The following is a 22,342-nucleotide window of genomic DNA, read 5'->3' as shown; positions in this document are numbered from 1 at the left end:
CTAAACACTTGTTTGCATATCGGTTTCATTACTCAAAAATGAAGAAAGGACCCTTTCAGTAAACACTTGTTAAGTTTGATGGAAACAACTGTCTAAATAACTCAAACCAAGCAAGCTTTGGAGAACCTTCTATACTATTTGTGCCAAATAAGTTTGTTCTCTCTTCTCTTGTGCAGTGGCAATCTTGACAAGCAGACGTGTAAAGGCAGCACAGCTCTGCATTACTGCTGCTTAACAGATAATGTGGAGTGCCTCAAACTGCTTCTGAGAGGGAAGGCTTCAATTGAAATAGGTAAAGAGAAAAAGGAGTACTCTTTGGTGTTAGGAACATAAAGGTCTGAGGTAAATTTGTTGCTGTTTATGTTCTCTTTCTAATACACTCTAAATCATACACACGGGAACAAACATAAATATATATTATTGAGCCATATGTCTAAACTTATAGAAAATTTGAATGCTAAGTCAATGGTTATAAAAATATTACAGTTTTATGTGGCCTCATACCCAATGTCACAGGAATCAGATGGCAATATATGACTATAAAGTGAGAAAAATGTTCAATTCATTATCATATTTTGTAATGTGGACACTCTGCAATAAACCTGAACTAGTCCCATGGGTAAATTAACTCCCCACCCCTCAATGTCCCAGCATATGTCTTATAGTTTGGTTCCCTTAATCTTCATCCAATATGACCTCTGACGAGGGGATATACTGTAAGAGGTGCATCCCAAAATATATGGAGCCACCATGTTAAAGAAAGCAAGTTAAAATATGTAGCAACTAATATGTCTGTCTTTGGCTAGACTGTTCCTAATGTTATTTTCATTTTGTAAGCTACTTATACTGTATTTTTAGTAACACAAAGTTGCAAACCAACTTTTCCATTCATTGATTTATAGCAAATGAAGCTGGAGAAACACCACTTGATATAGCTAAACGGTTAAAGCATGCACACTGTGAAGAGCTGGTAAGATTTTGATTTATATATAATGTATAGCCTGTTCTTCCTTACATTAGCCGAAGTGGCACAAGATGTGTAAACCATTATATCTTTGGACAGTCCGTTCCATATATACACAACCTTATCTGAAGGTAGTGCATTTGAATTACAGTACAGTAATTAGTGTCACATAATGGTATTTAAATAATACCAGGGTCCCTCAATTGGATGTTTTTTTTTATTTGGTCTATAAGTAAGTCTTCACATTCAAAACTTTTATAAATTTCTTCAAATATCTTCTACATAATTTTGCACTTAAAAAAAAAAGGATAGAAAATAACTTGGCTCCAGGTCTGTTTAAAGATATGGAATTTAAGTCACTGACATGGACCAGCTTCCCTAAAACCTAACTTTGGTTCTTTAGCTTGCTCAGGCTCTGGCTGGAAGGCTTAATTCTCACGTCCACGTAGAATATGAATGGCGGTTACTTCATGAAGACCTAGATGAAAGTGACGATGACGTGGATGAAAAACTGCAGGTATGTATTCGAATACTTTGTGATTTGATTGAAGCACGCGTAAATACCTCTAGTTTCCCAGGTAATAGGCCACAGGTAGTCCTCGACTTACGACCACAATTGAGCCCCAAATATTCATTGTTAAGCAAGAGAGTTGTTAAGTGAGACATTGCCCCATTTAACGACCCTTCTTGCCACACTTGTTAAGTGAATCACTGCAGTTGTTAAGTTAGTAACACGGTTACTAAGTGAATCTGTCTTCCCCATGGACTTTGCTTGTCAGAAGGTTGCAGAAGGTGATCACATAATCCTGGGACACTGCAACCATCATAAAAACATGCCAGTTGCCAAGCATCTGAATTTTAATCTTGTAACCCCGGGGATGCTATAATGGTTGTAAGTGTGAGAAACAGTCATAAATTACTTTTTTTAGTGCCGTTGTAACTTCAGTCATTAAATTAATGACTGTAAGTTGAGGATTACCTGTATTATGAATGAGACAGGTGAAAAAGGAATAAATAAGAAGCAAGCAATTTTTCCTGTCCATTACACTGCTGTCCAAAATTATGATACAGTCACAGACTCACAAATTGCTGCTGTGGTTGGTATGTCATTCACCAAGCTCCCATTTATCAGATTAAGGGCTGTTAATACACAACTTTGAAGGCATGACTGAATGTTACCAGCTTCATTTGCCTTATGCCACAACAGAGTTCCGTACTTATAGCATAGACACAAAATTGAAATTAGCTACTCTAATGTATAAGCTGTTTGATTTATTAACATTAATAAATGTATCACCTTTAGTTTAGTCTTTGTCTTATTATTGCATTTGTATCATGCTTATTCTTCTGAACTAAAAAATAACTTGCAAAGAGATTTCCCTTCGTAGGTTGGGCCGAGATAGTGACTGTCCTAAAATCACCCAATGAGTTTCTTGTTGAGAGAGGACTTGATCGTGGGTCCTTTTCATTCAAGCTCCCCAGTTCAACTCCAACCGTAATTCAAACTATCACAATTTAAATCCATGCCTGCCTGAAATGTGTATTCAAAAAATAATAATAGTCTTCAAGGCAGAGATAAATCACCTGTTGCCCTCCAGTTGTTTGGCTGCAGGTTTGTCATCACTGCCTTAGACATGCGCTCCTTTTTTCCATGCTTGTATACTGGTTTTCTTTCACTCACACACGTTATAAAGGTTTCTGCTTTATTTGTAATTGGGATAAGTTGAAAAAAAAGAGAGAGAGGTACATTTTGAATTATATCCACTTGGAACGAGGGTGGACAATTAATTTTCTCAAGGGACCATATGAGAAATTGGGACTGTTGTGGAGGGCTGAACCAATTGGGCTGTGAAGGTGTACACACGTGCACACGCATAATTTTTTTTTAAAAAGCAGTCAGCTTCAAAATAAAAGCAATGCAGTTGCATTGCATTTACAGCATGCACTTATTTACGTGCAATTTCTAATTTCCGACTGATCTCATGCAGGACAGACGGATAGCCAAAGGGCTGAATGTGACTTAGGGCCATAAAATGCCCAGGTCTAGCTTGAAATAATCCTTGGATAACTGTACAGGTAATCCTTGACTTAAGACCACAATTGAGCCCAAAATTTCTGTTGTTAAGTGAGACATTGCCCCATTTTATGACCTTTCTTGCCACCATTGTTAAGTGAATCACTGCAGCTGATAAGTTCATAGCCCGGTTGCTAAGTGAACTTGGCTTCCCCATTGACTTTGTCAGAAGGTCACAGAAGGGGATCACATGACCTTGGGACACAGCAACGGTCATAAATATGAACCAGTCACCAAAGCGGCTGAATTTTGATCACATGACCACGGGGATGCTGAAAAGGTTGTAACTTGAAAAACGGTCATAAGTCACATTTTTTTCAGTGTCGTCGTAACTTTGAACGGTCACCAAACAAACTGTTGTAAGTTGGGGACTGCTAGTATTTAAAATTAACGTCTTAGTTACAGTATTGTGAAAGGATGCCCAATCTCCAATACTTCCTGTCTAGTATTATTTAGAACAAAATATTTGACAATAGGGCTCTTTTTTGGATTCTTCTTTTTTATAGCAAGCCAGCCCCAGTCGAAGAGAGGACAGACCTGTGAGTTTCTATCAACTAGGATCAAGCCAGCTTCAGCCTAATGTCGCCTCTCTGGCAAGAGATGCTGCCAATGTAGCCAAGGACAAACAGAGAGGTTTCATGCCAAGCCTATTGCAAAATGAGACCTATGGAGCCGTCCTCAGTAGCAGCCCACCTCCCGCTCAGCCTGCAGCGCCTGTTACCAACGCACCTCCTTTGCCGCCCAGGAATATCGGGAAAGGTACTAACGCCCTCGTGTTTTACAAGATGAGGAACTGCAGGAAACTGTTTGGTTCTTTTTTTTTCCCTTTGACGATGTGGGGTTTTGTTAATTTGGCCAAATAAATGTTAAAATATACATTGCCTCCTTTTAACTTGGCATTAAACTGCTCAGAATAATCAGAATAGATACGAGAAAAAAAAAGTATGCTGAAATTAAATGCTATTGTCATGGTTCCGACAGATGAAACTCTTCAAAGAACTTCGAGGCATTGTTTACCATAAAGAATCTTTATTCGAACAGCATAGCATCGGCAGGTACATAGGCAAAGCCAGAATCTGAATTCCCCTCCCCTGAGCACATAGTATCAAAGCACAATTCCCTCCTCTAATTAACAGTCATAAATCACATTCTCCAATTAGTTTGAAATGTAGGCTTTCCCTCCAGTTCTTCAACCCGCCATTTCTTATCATCTCTTATTTCAAAAAAACCTTGGTTCTCACCCTAGTTACAATATTGTTATGTCTAACTAAACTCCCATGCACATCCCCCCCCCAATATCATCTCATTCTAACTCTAATTCTAAGAGTAAAACATAAGAAGGAAAATGGCTGCATCTCCATATGTTGTCAAAGCAAGAACATCCGATGTTATCAGCGTTGACATCTATATTAGAATTGGGGCCTAATTTTTGAAAAAAGCTTCAGGCAGTAAAAGCAAACATATAGTACCGTGTTTCTCCGAAAATAAGACCTGGTCTTTTTTTTTTTTGCCTCCAAAAGAGGCACCGGGTCTTATTTTGGGGGGGTATCTTTTCCATGGTCTCACCTCGCGGCAGTGGCACCAACAGCCCCACCCAGCCGGCCCACTTCAGTGGCCAAAGGAAATGCCTCTGTAGCTGAGAATGGAGCTCCAGCCTGCATTTTGCCATCAGAGGCCTTCCGGAAAGGCCTCTGCAGCCAAGAACCAAGCTATGAATTGAATCCATAGCTCGGTTCTTGGCTACAGAGCCCTTCTGGGGGGGTGCCGCAGAAGCAATGGGCCGGCAAGGAAGGCCTGGCTGCAACGGTAAGAGGCTGCAGGGCGCGTGGGGCAGCTCCACCCCCCTCGCCCTTGCTTGATTTTTAGGCATGTGCGTCCCCCCAAAACTAAGGCTTATTTTTGGGGTAGGGCTTACTTTCGGAGAAACACGGTAGTAAAGTTTTTATTAACGATTTTTGTTGCATTAGGATATATCACATGGGATTTCTAATTTATATCGTCAACAAGTGGTTCCATTAATTGTGCTGTTTGAAGATGCAAATGAATGTAAAAGCCAGAACTAAATTCCATCAACGATTCAAATATTTACATCATTTCTCAATGTAGAAATTTGGGTTCACTGGCTGTGAACAACAACTCTGTTCTAAAGTAGGACCTTTGATCTACCATTTATTTCCTATTGATTTAAATGTCCAAATGGCTACGTACTGTGTAAATGGCTTCTTTTGAAAATAAATGTGATGTATGCTATGCAGCTTGCAAAACTAGACTGTTCTAAATATCCCCAAATTTCAATTTCTCTAATTGGGCCTTGGGACAAATTCTGCAGTTCTGACCTTGTAGTAATTAACAGTAGATATTATTTTCTGCCATATGTGGCTTGCGCTTCGAGAGCCTCCGTAATTTAGCGGTTATCTTTGATAGTGTAAGTGCATCAGTTGTACAAAGAATAATGGAAAAATGTTTGTCGGCTTTGGAAATAATATTCTAGATTTGGTCAAATGCTCAACTGAAGAAGTAGAAACTGAACAGAGAAGAAACAAGAAGGAAAAAAAAAGAATTTTCACTCCCTACAAGTTGGAACTATTCCACATAATGGATTACATCTGATTTACAGTGTTGTATAATTTATGAATAAGAGCAATCAGAGTTCAACCTTTTGTCAAGATCTTCCTTTTGGTTCAGTGTTTTATTCTAGAAATGAGATGAAATGAAATCAATTTTTAAAATCTAAAAGTATAAGAAAAGTTTAATAGCTGAAAATATCTAAAGGTCACTTTTGATTTTTCCCTGGGAGGACTTTGTGTGCTTTCTATTTTTATGCCAAGAATGTGCACTCAAATATCTTCTTCCTCTTCTTCACAACAGCTGAGCATATACAGGTAGACCTCCACTTACGACTACAGTTGAGCCTAAAATTTCCATTGCTAAGCAAGACAGTTTTTAAGCGAGTTTTGCCCCCATTTTATGATCTTTCTTGTCACAGTTAGGGGAATCACTGCAGTTGTTAAATTAGCAACACAGTTGTTAACTGAATCTGGCTTCCCCATTGTCAGAAGAGAAACTGCAGCTGTCATAAATACATGCCAAGCGTCCAAATTTTGATTACTTGACCGTGGATATGGTGTAATAGTCGTGTTAACAATGATTATAAGTCACTTTTTTTCAGTGCTGTTGTAACTTCAAATGGTCACTGAACAAATGGTTGTAAGTTGAGGCCTACATGTAAATCAAGTGTTAAGTGTATAAAAAGTGTATCTAATCCTTGAGGAATGTCAGAGGTCTTAAGTGCGTCAAAGTCACGGCTGTCTCTTTCCACTGATGGAGTGGAAGTTATATGTGCTCTGTGTTTGTGTGTGTCACTGCAAGAGATGAGCTTGGGAAACATATTCCATCTATATCACGGGCGTCAAACTTGCCGCATCACGTGACATGTCGCGATGTATCACGACTTTTTTTGCATTGCCAGAGCTGGGGTGGGTGGGACCTCTGCATGATGCAACCGGCCCACAGGCCAGCAGTTTAACACCCCTGCTCTATATCAACAATCCCCAACCTTTCTGGCTCTGCGGACTGGTAGTGGCGGCAGTGGTGGGGAGAGGGAATGGTTCCGCGCAAGCAGTGGGCGTGCGAGCATGCCTCTTGCGCAAATTGAGCTTTGCCCGCTCCTTGTGCGTCCCGGTTCTCAAAGGGCTACAGCCCGGAGGTTGGGTACTCCTGTTCTATATGTAGGTTGCTTGTGAGCAATAGCAACATCCCTTAGCTGATTGACGTGGAAAGTGTTTCCGAGGCTGCTGGCTGCGTGTCTCTGTTTTGCAATTTTTAACATTTTTTTCTGCCCTCCCTTCAAGAGAATATTGTCGCCAAATCGTATAGAATGTATGACAACTATTCTGATAAAATGAGGATTTTGCAGGATTTTGTTCTGCTTAAAAGGGGGGGGGGCGTACAGTAAAGCACTTTGAAAATTGAATTGCCTTTCAGAGGTGTGGGCATTTTGAAACAAATGGATGATTGATGTAAGTGGGTTTTTTTTTCCCCTTAGCTCTTGTTTCTCCTTCACAAACAAAAAAAAAGTTGGCATGGCAGAACAGCCAACTTGTTGAATGGAGGATGCTGATACAACAGGGTGAGGAAGTTGTGCCCATTTACGCACAGGAAGCTATTTCCTGAAATGCCATCCAGTTCAGCCAAAGGAGAGGGATCGTAGAGTTTGTGGTATAACAGCACCGTGTCCATCTTCCGGTCAGAGAATATAGTGCTGTACCCCTAGGAGCAAACTTTAAATTAATTAATCTTTTGAGAGGACAGATAACTAAAATGAAATCACAGCATTTAAGGGTGTATAGGCCCAGCCAAGATCAGCTTGGGTGTCCCTTTCCCTTTTTTTATGATTTACGCAGGTTATGCTCTCAAGCTAAGTAGGTCCTATCAGCAAACGGGGCTGCTGCTTTTGCTCCTCATTAGCTAACAAACTGCAGCTTTTCTCGCTGTTGTTCCTGCTTTTTGACAACCAATTATTGCAGTTCAGGGGTTATCAGCAAAATACTTCTTAGCGATTGTTACATCATCAGGAAAGAAGTGATTCATCAATTAACATGTATAACTGCGACATGATCAGAAATCCCTAAGATAACTAATCGGAAACATAATAGTTGTTTGATTTGCCAATTCATTTCCTCATCTGTCATCTGCCCCTTTACATATATCTGTTTTGTGGCATATCTGGCAACTGACTTGCCACAAAAAGGTGAAAAATAAAATTATGGGAAGTGGGAGCAACTAATCATTCCTTTGTCTGCTGTCATATCATATCAGAAGATTTAAAAGTTCCAGCTCATCAAATGGGATAAGAGAAAAAGTTGTGTTCCCTGTACATCCTAATTCAGTTGCCTGGTTTATCCATTTCCTTAAATAGTGTGATTTATATTACCGGCCGAATCAGCTAAAACTGCATGAACGCATCAATAATTCAGTGTTTTAAAAGTGTGTTAAACAAATTGGACGAAGGAATATAATTACATCTTGATGATGTGCCCTGTTGAAAATTGCTGTTTGAAAGTATGATGAAAGTTTTGACTCCATAGAGCAGTAGCTGCATTGACTAACTGGCACACAGTTATCCAGAAGCTCCGTTCCAATATTTAAAAAGAATGCAGACCTGCATCCCTCTCTGTGACGCCGTCAGTAACTTTTCTGTTTGTTCTTGCAAATGAACACGATTTCAGAATACAGTCCGACACGAGTACAGTTGTACCAGTGAAGACATTTGTGTTGCAGGTGCTCATATTGAAAATATGAATATCTATAGAAAAAACACATTACTGGAGCAATGTTGGCCTGGCATGTGGAACCCTCGAATGTGAGGTATTCTGCCTTTGTAATACCTGAACCAGACCTAGGTATCACACGATTCATGACGGCTATACCTGTCCAAACAGGGCCCCAGAAATGGCCCCACCTTTCTTTAAATCTGAAATACACGTACTTCTGGATTGCAGCCAGTCCACTGAAGTAAAGCTGCTCATTTCACAGCCAACTATAATTATAATAATAATACAGTGTTCTCCTTTCTTTTTAGTTCAGTCTTCATTTCTTGGCAGTGCTGTTCAGACAACTCCTTCATCGAACACACTGTGGAAGACAAATTCTTTAGGAATGGAAAGCATAAGCAGGCAAAGGTCTTCATCAGATCCACCAACTGTCCACCCCCCTGTTCCACCATTGCGTGTAACATCTACAAGTATGTTTGCTCTTTCCGCTGCTTTCTTGGTTTTTGCTACATCTAATCATGGTTGGCCTTGACTGTCCATTCCACAACTCATTCTTACTCTTCTTTCTCTCTGGTGAACATAGGTTGGCTATCGTGGTTTCTGAGTATTTGTAATTTCTTTCAAACAGGGCTGAGGATATGGTATTTCCAAGGTAGCTTTGCAAAGAGTTGAGACTGTCCTGACATTTTAAAAGACTGCATACAATATTATTCAGTATCTTGATTGTGCACTGGGATGGTCTGCTATTGATTGCTTCTGAAACTGTACTGGGGCTGTGTATATTTCATGGAAAATATTATTACAAATGCGATGATCTTGGCCAAGATGGGCAGCTATAGAAATTGAACAAATAAATGTTTTAAAAAGACGTTAAACACCTCTCAGGAAGGTTACTATATCAACCAGCCATGAAATTAACATCCTGTAAGTGTCTTAAAGTAATTAGGTTTCTGCTAGTTTAGCTTTCAGTGTATGATTTTCCAAAGGGACAGCCATCATAGTTCCTTGCAGTGAAACAAAGAATTTTGAAGAGCTTGTGAGTGAGTGAATACACTCATGATATTTAATGCACTGTCCATACTACCTTAATATAGCCAATTGCAGGTGGCTATACGCATAAGTGAGTCTATTCAAATGAGACCACTTAACATTTCTAATGTGTCCAACAACTAAGACCGTGTACAATTAGCTTCTCACAAGTCAATTCCTTCCATTTATATGCAAAACTATTCTTATTTAATTGAACTGAATTCCCAAAAAGTGTATTTAGAATTGTAGCCTGAGTCTTGAGCCTTAATTTTTGGTATAAAAAAAAGATGAATTATCTCTCGGTTTTTTAAAATAAAGCAAAGCTTTTAAAGCAGTATGTTATTTGGGGGACTCGTTTCAAGCATTCCAGCATTCGTCATCAGAATAATAATTGTCTGTGCATTTTTATAGATCTCCTCTCTTCAGCACCTCCAGCTGCAAAGGCAGCCTGTGGGCTTGAAGCTTTGAACCAGCAGTCAAAACAACCGACTATACCACAGGCCAAACCTGCGCCACCACCACTTCCTCCACAGCCTCCAAGTCGAATATCTCAGAAAAAGCCTCTTTCTGGGTAATTTGTGAGATACACATGGCTGAATGTTAAGCTGTACTAATTATTTGTAGTTTCTGCTGAATGGCTCTCTTGAAGGTTTTGTTCTGTTGATTTAATTCGTCGTTAAGTGAGGAACAAGAGAGAGCAGAAAAGAGACATTGGCAGGATAGGCTTCAAAGCATGGAGGGTGGGAGTGGGTAAGCTTTAATAAGAAAATTGTGGAAAAACAGTCTAGATATCACCTCTTATTGTGATGAGAAAAAAAATCAGGCTTAAACTGAAGTCATGCTAGAGAATATTCGTGGTATAACATTCATTTTTATGTAAATATCTGTTATCTAGGTCTTGTGAGGTTCACCGGAGACAATCAGAAGCATTGTTAGAAATACTGTAAAAATGGGATTAGGCTGACCAGAATTGTCTCCTATGGTTACCTATGGTTTCTGTTACTCGTTCAATTAAACAGAGAAGTGTAGTTTGGAAAACAAAATTGCATCTCTCCATGTGACATGCTTTTTCCAAAACTTCCTATTCATAGCTTGCTGTGCATAAGGGGGAAAATTAAATTGAAGGAAGGAGTAAAAAGGCAGTGAAAACTAGTACAGAAGTCTTCTTTAGCCTAAGGCTTCTCCAGGCGTAGCAACTTGAATTTCTAGAATTCTATAGGTAAAATGACCATTTATGAACATTCTGGCTGTTATTGTCATTATAATTGGTCAGATACTTATTTTGAGGAGATATTTAAGATGTGGTTGAACATTGGTCAATATGTTTAAAAGTTCAGTACAGAACAGTATGCTGAATATTGTTTCAGAAAATAAATGGGATCACAGTGACAGGCTAAATGGGAAGCAATGATGGAGAATAACCTTTGCTTCCCTCCTAAATAGGACTGACAAGTCATCCAACTTAACTAACAAGAGTAAGGGCCCTGGATCTCTGCAGTCTTGTGGTAATTATTTTTTAAATTTTATTTTGTTAATTTCCACTTCTTTAGAACTAACCAACATGTTTATTTCCTATGTAACAAAAGGTATAGTACATGAACTGACTTCACAGTGTAGGTTTTGTGCTGTGCTTTATGCACAGAAGGATTTACTATAACAACCAAACCACATTTTTTTCCACCAATCCAACTACATTTTTCGAGGCAGTGACTAAATCGCCCCAGCATTTTCTGGGTAGTTACGAAAAATGAATTGCAGAGAAGATGAATATAAAGATTTTGCTAACAGGGGATTTGAGCAAGACATAGGTGTCATTCCCTATCTATATTTTTTTTAATTATCATTAGTACATGCTGAATTGCATCCTTGATCCCAGTGATATCGCTTAGAAGCTTTTGATGTGAGACAGGATGACTATTTTTGTAGTGCTATTTTTGTAGTGGCTTGGTTAACAAGTGTAATGACATGAGAAATTATCTAAGAATAGAGCGATGTCTGTTATTTTAAAGTTGACTTTTAATTTTTTGTTTGTTTAATGACAGTTGAGCCTTCCTCTGCATCTGAGACTGCTGGATCTCAAATTGCCCCTTCTACCAACATATCAGTGCCAATCCAGCCTCCGGCACCAATGCCAAGAAAGTCCCAAATAGTAAGTAGCAAAGCATGTCATTCCCTTAAAAGGTTGCAGTTGGAAGCTCTCCATGCTGAAACTTTAAGGACATTGTACAGAATCTTAATTTCTTCAGAATCCATTTGGCCCTCTTTGTTGAATTCAGATACATTCAGTTTGACCAAGAAACAAACAAAAAGGTAATGTTTGGCTTTTTTATGTATCCCTCACTTTGGGAGAACTTTTGCTTGAAATCACATGGAGGTCAGAGACCATTCCAAGAAAAATGTTTGTATGTTGCAATTGTAGCTGTACTTTGAACAAGCCGTGAAAATCTATTCCAAGTAGCATCTTTGAGCTGGGAGTTAATTATAAACAATAAATTATAGCTATAACTTTTAATAACATAGCTGTATTTTATACCTATTCAATTGTATCTGCAAGAGACAAAATACTACATGGGATAACAAAGATGATTATAGGTCTGGAGGCTAAAGCATATAAGGAACGGTTGCTGGAATTGGGTATGTCTAGTTTAATGAAGAGGCGGACGAGGGGGGACATGATAGCAGTGTTTCAATATCTCAGGGGTTGCCATAAAGAAGAGGGAGTCAAGCTATTCTCCAAAGCGCCTGAAGGCAGGACGAGAAGCAACGGGTGGAAACTAACTAAGGAGAGAAGCAACCTAGAACTAAGGAGAAACTTCCTGACAGTTAGAACAATTAACCAGTGGAACAACCTGCCTCCAGAAGCGGTGAATGCTCCAACACTGGAAGTTTTTAAGAAGAGACTGGACAGCCATTTGTCTGAAATAATGTAGGGTTTCCTGCCTGAGCAGGGGGTTGGACTAGATGACCTCCAAGTTCCCTTCCAACTTTATTATTATTATAATAATCTCCCTGCCTATCCAATGAGATCCATCAGGATGGGCTTGCTCGAGATCCTTTTTATAAAATTGCATCATTTGACAGGACCAAAAAGATGAGTCTTCTCTATTGTAGCCCCCGCTCTTTCGGCCTGCATATCCCTAGAGATTCGATCCCGTTCATCTTCAATTAAGGATTTGAAGATGTAGCTTTTCTCCTTGGGCAGTTGGGCCAGCCTGCTAAATAGGTCCGTTTGTAAGGGTTAGAACATTGAATAATTGTGGGCTGCCCTTGGTTATGTCATGCTCTCTTTTGTATTTTTTTATCTTGTTGGTCTATATTTTTTGAGGTATTTTATAAGTTGCCAAAACGGGTAGTCCTCGACTTGCAACCATTCATTTAGTGACCATTTGAAGTTAACAGCAGCACTGAAAAAAAGTGGCTTATGTCCATTGTTCACGCTTACGACTGTTGCAGCATCCCCCGTGATCACATGATCAAAATTTGGACGCTTAGCCACTGGCGTGTATTTATAACGGTTGCCGTGTCCCGGGGTCACATGATCACCTTCTGCAACCTTCTGACAAGCAAAGTCAATAGGGAAGCCAGATTCACTTAACAACCGTGTTACTAACTTAACAACCGCAGTGATTCACTTAACAAGTGTGAGAAAAAAGGTCGTAAGATGGTACAAAACTCACTTAACAACTGTCTTGCTTAGCAACAAAAAATTGGGGCTCAATTGTGATTGTAAGTCGAGCACAGGGTGTCATGTCAATTAATGGATGCCTGTTCAGAAAAGCAAACAAAATAGCTAACTCATTGAAATAGCACTCAATGAAATGTCCAGAATTTGAATTTGAATTTGAATCAGAAGAAAATCCTTTTGCATGTTTCAGAAGGAACTGTATAAGCTTCACCTACAAAGAGTGATGTCTGGCTTCTCAGAAATAAAAGTGGTGACTGTTGACTTTGACCACTGTTTTGATTTTGAAATGATCGTGGTGATGATGGAATGCTATCTGAGAACTGCAGGGATCCAAAGTGTGACCTTCGCTAGTGGGAAAAATTGTACTAGAAGGCAAACGTACTTAAGAATACAAGTAGGGAAAAATAATACATTGAATGTCATGCCTCAGCGATAGTCCCAGGTTTACTCAGCTCCCCAGATAAACCTTTAAAAAATTGACCCGAAACTCTGGAGAACTTGCTAGCCAGTATACCGTAGATAATATTCAATTTACACAGACAAGTATCCTGTTTTGGTTTAAGGTCTGCTACCTCTGTCTATTTGAGAAGAGACACTGTAGCCCAGGGGTGTCAAACTGCCGGCCTGTGGGCCGGATGCGTCATCCGGAAGCCGCGCCCACCCCTTTGCCGGCAATGGCAAAACCAGCCCGAGACGTTGCGCGACGTCACGTGACATCGCAAGTTTGACATATCTGCTGTAGCCTATTTCTATGGTGTCTTCCCTATATTTTCAACACCAGGTCCCGTTTATCTCTCTTTCTCTCTCTGTTTATGACAGTCAAAAACAAAGCCCAAAAGGGTAAAAGCAATCTATAACTGTGTAGCAGATAATCCCGATGAGCTCACATTTTCAGAAGGCGACATCATCATAGTTGATGGGGAGGAAGATCAGGAGTGGTGGGTAAGTATTTTTGTTTTCAGCTGAAGTCGATAAGTGACTTAAACTCTGTAGTTTGCTGTCTGCAGTTATAAAAAAATAAAGCACCAATCAACAGAATTGGCTTCCCGGATGAAGCCGTCTGTTTCCAGAAGTATCTACTAAATGAAATACGTAAACTTTAACGCTGTCTCCTTTGAACTGGAGACTTTTTTTTTTTATTCCTTTCTTTTGCACAGAATTCATATCTGGATAAATGAGGGAGGAGGAGTGCCCTCTTGTCCTCCCCAGCTGGCCCAATCCTGCTGTCCCCAGAATTCAGTGAAATTACCACTCGGGAACATTTATTTCTAGATGCCAAGAACACTTCTAGTGGCTTTCTTGGTGGAACGTGGAAAGGGCATCCCCAGTTAGCCAGTTCTACATTAGGTTCACTTTGCTGCTGCAGAACTGTTTCCTAAAGAGTTGGGGAGAGGGTTGCAGAGTAGGAAGCCCTCCCCCCCCATCCTCTGCCATTTACGTTCCCCTTCCTACTCAGGCAAGAAAATTGGATCCTTGCCAGGGGAATCAGTATGCACATAGGCTAGCTCATGGGTAGGCAACCTTGGCTCTTTTATGACTCGTGGACTTCAACTCCCAGAATTCCTGAGCCAGCTATGATTACAGGTAGTCCTCGACTTACAACAGTTCATTTAGTGACTGTTCGAAGTTACAATAGCACTGAAAAAAGTGACTTACGACCATTTTTCACACTTACAACTGTTTCAGCATCCCCTTGGTCAGGGGTAGGCAACCTTGGCTCTTTTATGACTCGTGGACTTCAACTCCCAGAATTCCTGAGCCAGCATGGCTCAGCTTGGAAACCTCTCCCTTCCCCCTCAGCGTGGCTGGCTCAGGAATTCTGGGAGTTGAAGTCCATGAGTCATAAAAGAGCCAAGGTTGCCTACCCCTGGGTTAGCTGAATGAGCAGCTGAATGGTGAGGTTGACACAGTATGCAAGGCTAGGCTAAAATGGAGTCGTGCCCCTTGTAGTTCAGCATGTGGAAGTTAACCCAGCCATTGTCATAGCACGTCCTGTGAACCAGCCATCACATGTTGATCTGGTGCATAGGTTATATGTACGTGGTAATCTTATTTTGTTAATCTGCCAATGATAACGGCATGCTCAAAGCAGGGAAGAGAGTTGAAGCTGTGCATAGCTTGTTTTCACCTAATTTATGACCAAAATATTGTAGAAAGGCTAGTTCCCTCCCTTCCCCCCAGAATTTACCTATATGATTTTACTGAGAATATAGTGAAGATCGGAAATTATCCTGAAACTCCTTTTGGGGAAATTATTTTAATTCATGATCAGTTTCCTTTTAGGTCAATATGATATGTCTTGTAGCATTGAAGGGAAATTTCATTGGCTGTACTCACCCAATATAATTAACCCACTCTACCATGTAGTAAAATTCCCCTATCAGTACTTGTGATCATACGTAATTAACAATGTTGGAGACAGAGTCCAAAAACAGCAAAAAAAAATGTTTAGGTAAATATTTATTTTACCAAATCAATGTACTTTTAAGTAATTTTATATGGCTAAAAGGAACTGAGAAAATTTTAAACTTGTTATATTAGTTGTCCTTATATTGAATTCATAATTTACTCTAAACTTTTTTCTCTTTTTCAGATTGGGCATATTGATGGAGATCCTAATCGAAAAGGTGCTTTTCCTGTATCATTTGTGCACTTTATTGTTGATTAAACAGCTCCTTGCAAGTGGAGAGAGTTTCCCTTTCTATATTTCATTGGGACTCCCTGTTCATCATCAAATGCCTCACTGGAATACTTCAAAGTAACATAGTTGAATCTTCGTTATTGCAGTTCTTAAAATTATTTTCCATGGGACTTTTATAACAGAGCCACTCAAAAATGTTTTGTGATGATTGCTGAAAGCTGCAAAAAAACCAAGAACCCAAATCCATGACAATGTGAAAGGCGTATTAAGAAAGCTAGAAGATTAATCTCTTGACTGCACTAATGTGTTACATTTTAGTGCCAATTGTCAGGCCTACAATAAGTATTTAACTTTTGTGGTGAGTACGGCTTTTGAGATCAGTCTCAGGACTGTAAGTAAATTGACAATTGAAATTTCATTTTAAAGAATGAAAGTTTCTTTTGGTTTTATTTAGTACATTAAAACACTTTAAGAAAAATAAGAACATCCCCTCAGTTGTGACATGGTGGAGTTTCTTGTTATCCATGTCCGCAGCCATCCACAATGTTCATTGATTGGAGAAGTAGGATGGGGGTGGAGAAGTCTTTTGCCAAAGACTTCTAAATAGCAATCTCAATCATATATTTTTTTTAATGCATGGATGGAAAGGACTGAAAGTGATAGAAATCCAGCCCTATTTGATGTCCTAGTAATAATCTAATCACATTTGAGGAAACCTCTATAAGTACATTCACACAGTATGTGTTTTGTTACAGAAAAACAAACCCAGAAACTCCAAATAAGATACCTAAGGCTTAGGTGTTGCAAGGAAATCCATGTCTCTGAACAGTTGAACCCTTTTCTTCTGTTGAAAAAAGGTTATGGATGCATAGGAACAAAACATCCCTACACCCAATCGGTGATGAATATGTGCTTGAAAATGACTCTGCATTAGGCAGCAGCATTGGCAGGCTTAAAACATTTGAGTCCAATAAAAAGTCAAAACCTGGCTTATAGCAACACTTTAAAAAAATTGGGATCTAATAACCTAGTCCAGTTTTCCCATTGTTTGAATAGCTTATGTTTCCTTATGATGGCTTGTACTGGCACAAATGGAGGTCTGGGTACCTTTATTTGGTAAATAGCGTTTAAGATTTTATACCTTTGTAATACAAAGGAAGAAATTAGGAATATTTATCAGTTTATGAGGAAAAGAAAAGAAGGTATTATTCTCCCTGCCAATCTCCCCTTGTGCATGAAGTCAGGAGAAAAGCTTTAAGATAAAGCAGTCTGAGAAAAAAAATTGCACGTGGCCCTCGTATCTCAGTGGAAAACTGCTTCCTTGGAGCAGCTAAACATAAGTAATATGCATAGATATTCGTGAAGATGCTTGGTTAGGAATGTCCTCGGTTGCATTAAAGAAATATTTTAGTAATTTGATGTGTAGATATTTTAAAAACTGAAATCTGATTACCTCGTTTTATAAGTATGAGGTCATAGTTTTCTATACTAAATATGCAGTTAATATTTTACGCCATACACTAATTACCCTCGAGGTAAGGGGGGGGGAACCAGGAAGATACTGCTGATAAATTTAAATGGGAAAGTTTATGAAAAATATTACTTACAGTCCTTTTCTTTGAAAACAAGTTGTAAAGCACATAGTGGTATGTTCATGCTGAGATTGCTACGGTTAACAGTGTCATAGTCACTGATCCAAACAGTCCTGTGCTAGGGTATACACCGCTGTCTGGCAAGCAGTTCAGTCTGTTTGTGGACTGGCATTGTGTACTGAAATATATTCTAGAACATGGTAGTTAACACTGTTAATAATTGTGAATAGATTTCATAATTCAAAATGAATAGACTCTTACAGAACATAGCTATGTCCTTTTAATGTTTGTATATTGTGATATTGTAACAGTTTTTATTTTGCATATGCTACCCAAAATGTGCACTGGTAGCATAGAATTAGAATATCAATGTCCAGGTCACATTGGCTTTGATCACAAGTTTTGTGACGATTGTATCTCTAGATTTATCAAGAGAACTTTGAATTTCTGACACAGAAATTATGTATATATTGGCTAGTGGAAGTGGAAACAGATGGGGGAAGGACCCTTTGGTATATTTATATTGGATGGGGGGAAATGTTGGATCTCAATATCTTTGTTGCCTTGCTGAAGTGGTACATTTGAGGCAATTTGTCAGATGTATTGATGCAAATCAGTTAGCTGATATTAAGAACAATATGAGTGGTTGCAGTGTGATGGAGGAGCAAACTGGAATATTTTCAAGCTAGTTTTGTTGTATGTTTTAAAGCTAAGTCTGCATATTCAAAGTTCCCATTGAATATATATGTATATTAGGAGAATAGTTGGCCACTACACATTTATTCAGATGCTGGTTAATTCAGTTGGGTTTTGACCCTTTATGTTTATATGCCTGGCAAATGCAAGGACATAATTTCACACATTATTTTGCACATTACTCACAGTGTTTAACACAGAATCTTTCAGCAACTATGTGCAAAGTAACCTTTTGAAGCTTCTTTAGCCTCAGATTTCACACTGGGTAGGATCCAATGAACTGTACTACATACGTACTACAAGATGCTTGGAATAAAATGGTTTTCCTATGCTAAAACTTCTTTTGAAACCAAGGATACCATCAAATATTATAGAATCTATAATACATATAGCTGTCAGACAAACAAAAAATAAAAGTCATGAATTTGCCTAAAGATAAGATTAATCTGAAGAAGATGGCTGGAACGCTATTTGGTAGTTTCAGATATCCTGAAAAATCTTGATTACAGCTACTAGACAATCTTAAATAAGAGTATTTTCTCACACTACATCAGTATGACAGTGTAAGCTTGTAAGAAATATTTCAAAATACAGTTTCTGTGACATGTAACATTAATTCATAACTGGTCACGTAATCTGGATTTTTTTTAAAAAAAATACACTGAACCTGTGAGGTCATTCAGACTTCATGCCTGACAATAGAGCTGGCCATATTCAACACTGTTACCAAGCACATACAACTACTGTGTTAACCATTTTTAAAGGAGCATAAGACACTTAAAATGCAGTTCAGAATGCTACTTGAGATGTATAATTTTTAATGTGATGGTTTTGATTGTTTAGTTGCAGAGCAACTGTATACATTGTATAACCTAAGACCATTTCTTATTTTTAGTGTCTAGAGGCAGTGATTTATAATTGGAGCATGATTAATTTTACTTCTGTTCAGTCATTAGACTGAAAAAATAAACTACTTTAAGCCTCATATTGACTCATTGTGTTTGTGTGAAAAATATCCTTAACAATTGAGAGTTCAGGAATGGAAGAGTGATACTCCAAATCTTGACGGTTTGTAAATCTAATGACAAATCTAGCCTTCCTAACTCTTGATCTTACACGATATGCTTCTGTTTTCCCAACAGTCAAATATATACAGAACTAAGGCAATTTAAAAAGTGCAGTGAATAGACAGGAGATATTCTATTATTATTTTTCAAGTTTATGAGATGTTAAAATAGTGTAATTTAGCACAGACTTCCAATAAGAGAACATTTGGTGGATTTTTGGTCCCACTGTTTAATAACAGTAATGACAAAATTATATATAATTTAAACATTATACCAAAATAATTTAAAAAGTATTTTGGAACATATATGAACTTTTTTCTCCAGGTGCTGAAGTCATAGGAAGAAGAACTTCTTTTTCAGGATGATGTATGATACAGTATTCAGGACTTTTCAGATGTTAAAACTGAGTCAAAGGCTGTGGACAGCACTTTACAAATAGCTTGTGCTTGTTCCTGCATTTTAGAAAATAAGAAGAAACTATTTGTTTTCACCAGCAGACAAAACATTTTACTGTACCAATTACAGGATGTTCTCCTTCAGCTTTCAGTTGACAAATGTTTACTGCATGTAATAGTGACTGAAATAATGTAACTTGTGAATATAAAAGAGCAGAATTGGTTTAATGATCAACTGCTCTTTGCCAAGAATGTGTGGTAGGTGGCTTTTTAAAATACACACGAATCTTACCAAACTATTGCACTGGTAAATCCAGAGACTATATTCTTCAGAGTTTGAATCTGTTGTCTTCAAAGCCAGTAAACTCTTCCCTGCTCCTAAGCCATCATCATAGCAGACCATCCGGACGATTAGGTAGAGTGCATGTCTATGCAAAACATCCTGAAAGTTCTACTAATTAATTTAAATTATCATGAAAGAGAAAAAAAAGACACAGTATCACCAATACTTCCAAATCCTCAAAGCTAGCCTTTGGAAAGAGACTATTGTTCTACACCTTATTTACTGAAATTATTATTATGAAGAATTATAGGCTATCAAAATCTTAATTTCCTGTATCAGTAAGGTAGTTATGACCACAATTTTAGGAGCCTAGATTAGTGTTGTAGTGAAAACAGCCAACACTGAAATGTACGGTGCATCTATTTAACAATAAATAATAAGAGAAAATAAACACTAGCTAACATCCACATCTCTTGAGAAAAAAAATTTCTTTTAATCAGAGACAGATGAAAGGACAATGCAATAATTACTTTTGGAAGGAAATAATTTTTTTTTTTAAGGGATAAGTCATCACTAAATTTCCTTAGGAAATTCCAGCCACGTATCAACTGTCTTAAAACCAGACTATGTCTAACCAACAAATTGACTGTACTACTTGAACCAGCTACTATTGCTGGTTCTCTATTCAAAGAACCAGCAATAACTTCCAACATGTTCAAATTACCCTTGGTGGTGGGGAAATCCTAAAGAGAAAGCCAAAAGTAAAACTCAATCCAGGGACAGAGCAGTGGAAAACTGGACATTGGCAGGTAGAGTTAACAGAATATTCTGAAAGAGGAATGGATTCTCGTTCCTTTGAAACATTGTCACTGCAACATTTTGCAACAAGGCAGACTCCCATTTTAATGAACCTTCGGGGACTCAAACATGCAATCAAGCTTGGAATAAGATTCCAATAATACCTTTTCTGTATTACATCAGCTGTAGATGATCCTTTTCAGCGAAAGGTTTTATTGAAAATACATTGAACTTCATGAGGTAGAGGTAAGCTACACGTCAGCAGGTCTAAAAAATGGGTCATTTCTAGATGGAATTTAGAAGTAGAAATGGGAGCTTTTTGCCTCCCGGAGGCTTCATGCATTCATTGCAATTCTTGTTTTAGTAAATTTTAGTTAACTTCTTGAAAAGGATATTCAAAAAGTCAGCAACACAAGCTAAAATGAAGCGTGTGGCTTAATATTTAGGCCACAGAATGCCATCCCTGCTTCATCAAGTTGTATGTAAACTTAATATTGTAGAATCTCCTGGAGGAAGGATAAAAGAATTTATATTGCTCCTATAATCATGGCAATAGCATTTTTAAAAGCCATTCTTTACTTACATACTGGTCCAATGATGTGACTTTAATACCGTATTTGGAAACTCCCATAATAAATTCTTCTTCTCCAGGAACAAAGGGCAGCTTTCCATCTTGCTTTGGAAAGAAATAAAAACGGTATTCTGACATGAAAACATAAATGGCAAGTTGTTCTATTTGGATTAGAAAAACACACACAGAATTGTAACTGTTTACTGTTAAAATGATTTCTCATATTATGTTTTTTTTTCTTTGTCCTATTTCTCTGTTTTTGTTAGTAATTGAAAAGCATTTTTTTAAAAAATGCTGTATCTAAATTCTTGAGATAGCAGGCAAGCCAAGTGCTTTACTAAGCTAAGCTAAGCCCAATGTAGCTTAACTGCTTTGCTTGAAGTACTATAAGAATCCTGTCATTATGGTGTGCAAATTTTAGTTTATGGCTTATCTCATGCAAATCCATTCAATTCATTTAAAAAACCATGATTAACATAGCTAAAATAGACAACCTTTACCTGTGCCACATCTATATAGTTAATCAAATCCAGGGGTCCCTCTAAAGTCTTGCTTTCGTCAAGATTCAGTTTTTCAATGGCACCAACATATTTCACTCGAAATTCAGCACAGGTATCTGAATTGCTGTTACTTTGGCCTATAAAGAAACACATTTAAACACACATCTAAGTCAGCTTTAGTTGTTAACAAGCTGCTTAAGACGTTAAAATCAAAATGGACTCACATTCATGACCTGTCCCTCATAACTGAACTAAGATCTAATAACATTGGTACCACAATGTTCTCAAAACTGCTGGTTTTAATATTGGAAAAGTCCATAGGAGAGAGAGTACTTAACTCTTCATCTCTACACCAAGAAAGTAACCTTTAAGCATCATTTTCACATTCTCAGTTTAGAAGCACAACAAAAGAACTTTGTAGCCTTAGTTCAGTATCTTATTAAATCTAGAACTTAAAAGATCCAAAGCATCCCTTAACATTCCAGCCTCTGCTTAAAGATGTCTAATGAAAAAAATACTCTTACCACATTCTCAAATTAGTTTCATTGTCAAAGTATATTTTTCTTAAGAGGGTTATAATAATAATAATAATAATAATAATAATAATAATAATAATAATAATAATAATAATAATAATAATAATAATAATAAAGTTGGAAGGGACCTTGGAGGTCATCGAGTCCAACCCCCTGCTCAGGCAGGAAACCCTACACCATTTCGGACAGATGGCTGTCCAGTCTCTTCTTAAAAACTTCCAGTGTTGGAGCATTCACC

The 22,342-nt window shown here is 38.1% G+C and overlaps 2 protein-coding genes across 3 annotated transcripts in view; one reads left to right on the top strand and one right to left on the bottom strand.

The window, feature by feature from the left end:
- The window catches only part of ASAP2 (ArfGAP with SH3 domain, ankyrin repeat and PH domain 2), a 91,186-nt gene extending 72,587 nt beyond the window's left edge, over positions 1 to 18,599 (top strand). Inside the window, exons 19-28 of the mRNA XM_015816154.1 lie at positions 177 to 292; positions 903 to 970; positions 1,368 to 1,481; positions 3,545 to 3,797; positions 8,620 to 8,781; positions 9,752 to 9,911; positions 10,784 to 10,845; positions 11,383 to 11,489; positions 13,845 to 13,967; positions 15,619 to 18,599. Coding sequence (XP_015671640.1) covers positions 177 to 292; positions 903 to 970; positions 1,368 to 1,481; positions 3,545 to 3,797; positions 8,620 to 8,781; positions 9,752 to 9,911; positions 10,784 to 10,845; positions 11,383 to 11,489; positions 13,845 to 13,967; positions 15,619 to 15,693 — 1,240 coding nt within the window. The 3' untranslated portion in view covers positions 15,694 to 18,599. The remainder of the gene's footprint in view (positions 1 to 176; positions 293 to 902; positions 971 to 1,367; positions 1,482 to 3,544; positions 3,798 to 8,619; positions 8,782 to 9,751; positions 9,912 to 10,783; positions 10,846 to 11,382; positions 11,490 to 13,844; positions 13,968 to 15,618) is intronic.
- Positions 18,600 to 19,230: 631 nt separating this feature from the next.
- ITGB1BP1 (integrin subunit beta 1 binding protein 1) overlaps positions 19,231 to 22,342 on the bottom strand; it is a 6,279-nt gene continuing 3,167 nt past the window's right edge. For both annotated transcript variants that reach the window (XM_029284175.1, XM_015816155.1), the window contains exons 4-7: positions 21,569 to 21,705; positions 21,081 to 21,173; positions 19,709 to 19,858; positions 19,231 to 19,473 (exon numbers count right to left, since the gene is read on the bottom strand). In XM_029284175.1, coding sequence (XP_029140008.1) covers positions 19,402 to 19,473; positions 19,709 to 19,858; positions 21,081 to 21,173; positions 21,569 to 21,705 — 452 coding nt within the window. In that variant the 3' untranslated portion in view covers positions 19,231 to 19,401. The remainder of the gene's footprint in view (positions 19,474 to 19,708; positions 19,859 to 21,080; positions 21,174 to 21,568; positions 21,706 to 22,342) is intronic.

Source organism: Protobothrops mucrosquamatus, unplaced genomic scaffold (genome assembly GCF_001527695.2).
Source record: "Protobothrops mucrosquamatus isolate PMUCROS unplaced genomic scaffold, P.Mucros_1.0 scaffold404, whole genome shotgun sequence".
In the NCBI taxonomy this organism is placed as follows: domain Eukaryota; kingdom Metazoa; phylum Chordata; class Lepidosauria; order Squamata; family Viperidae; genus Protobothrops; species Protobothrops mucrosquamatus.
The sequence above is the reverse complement of the archived record's forward strand: the minus strand, read 5'-3'. Positions and strand labels throughout refer to the sequence as shown.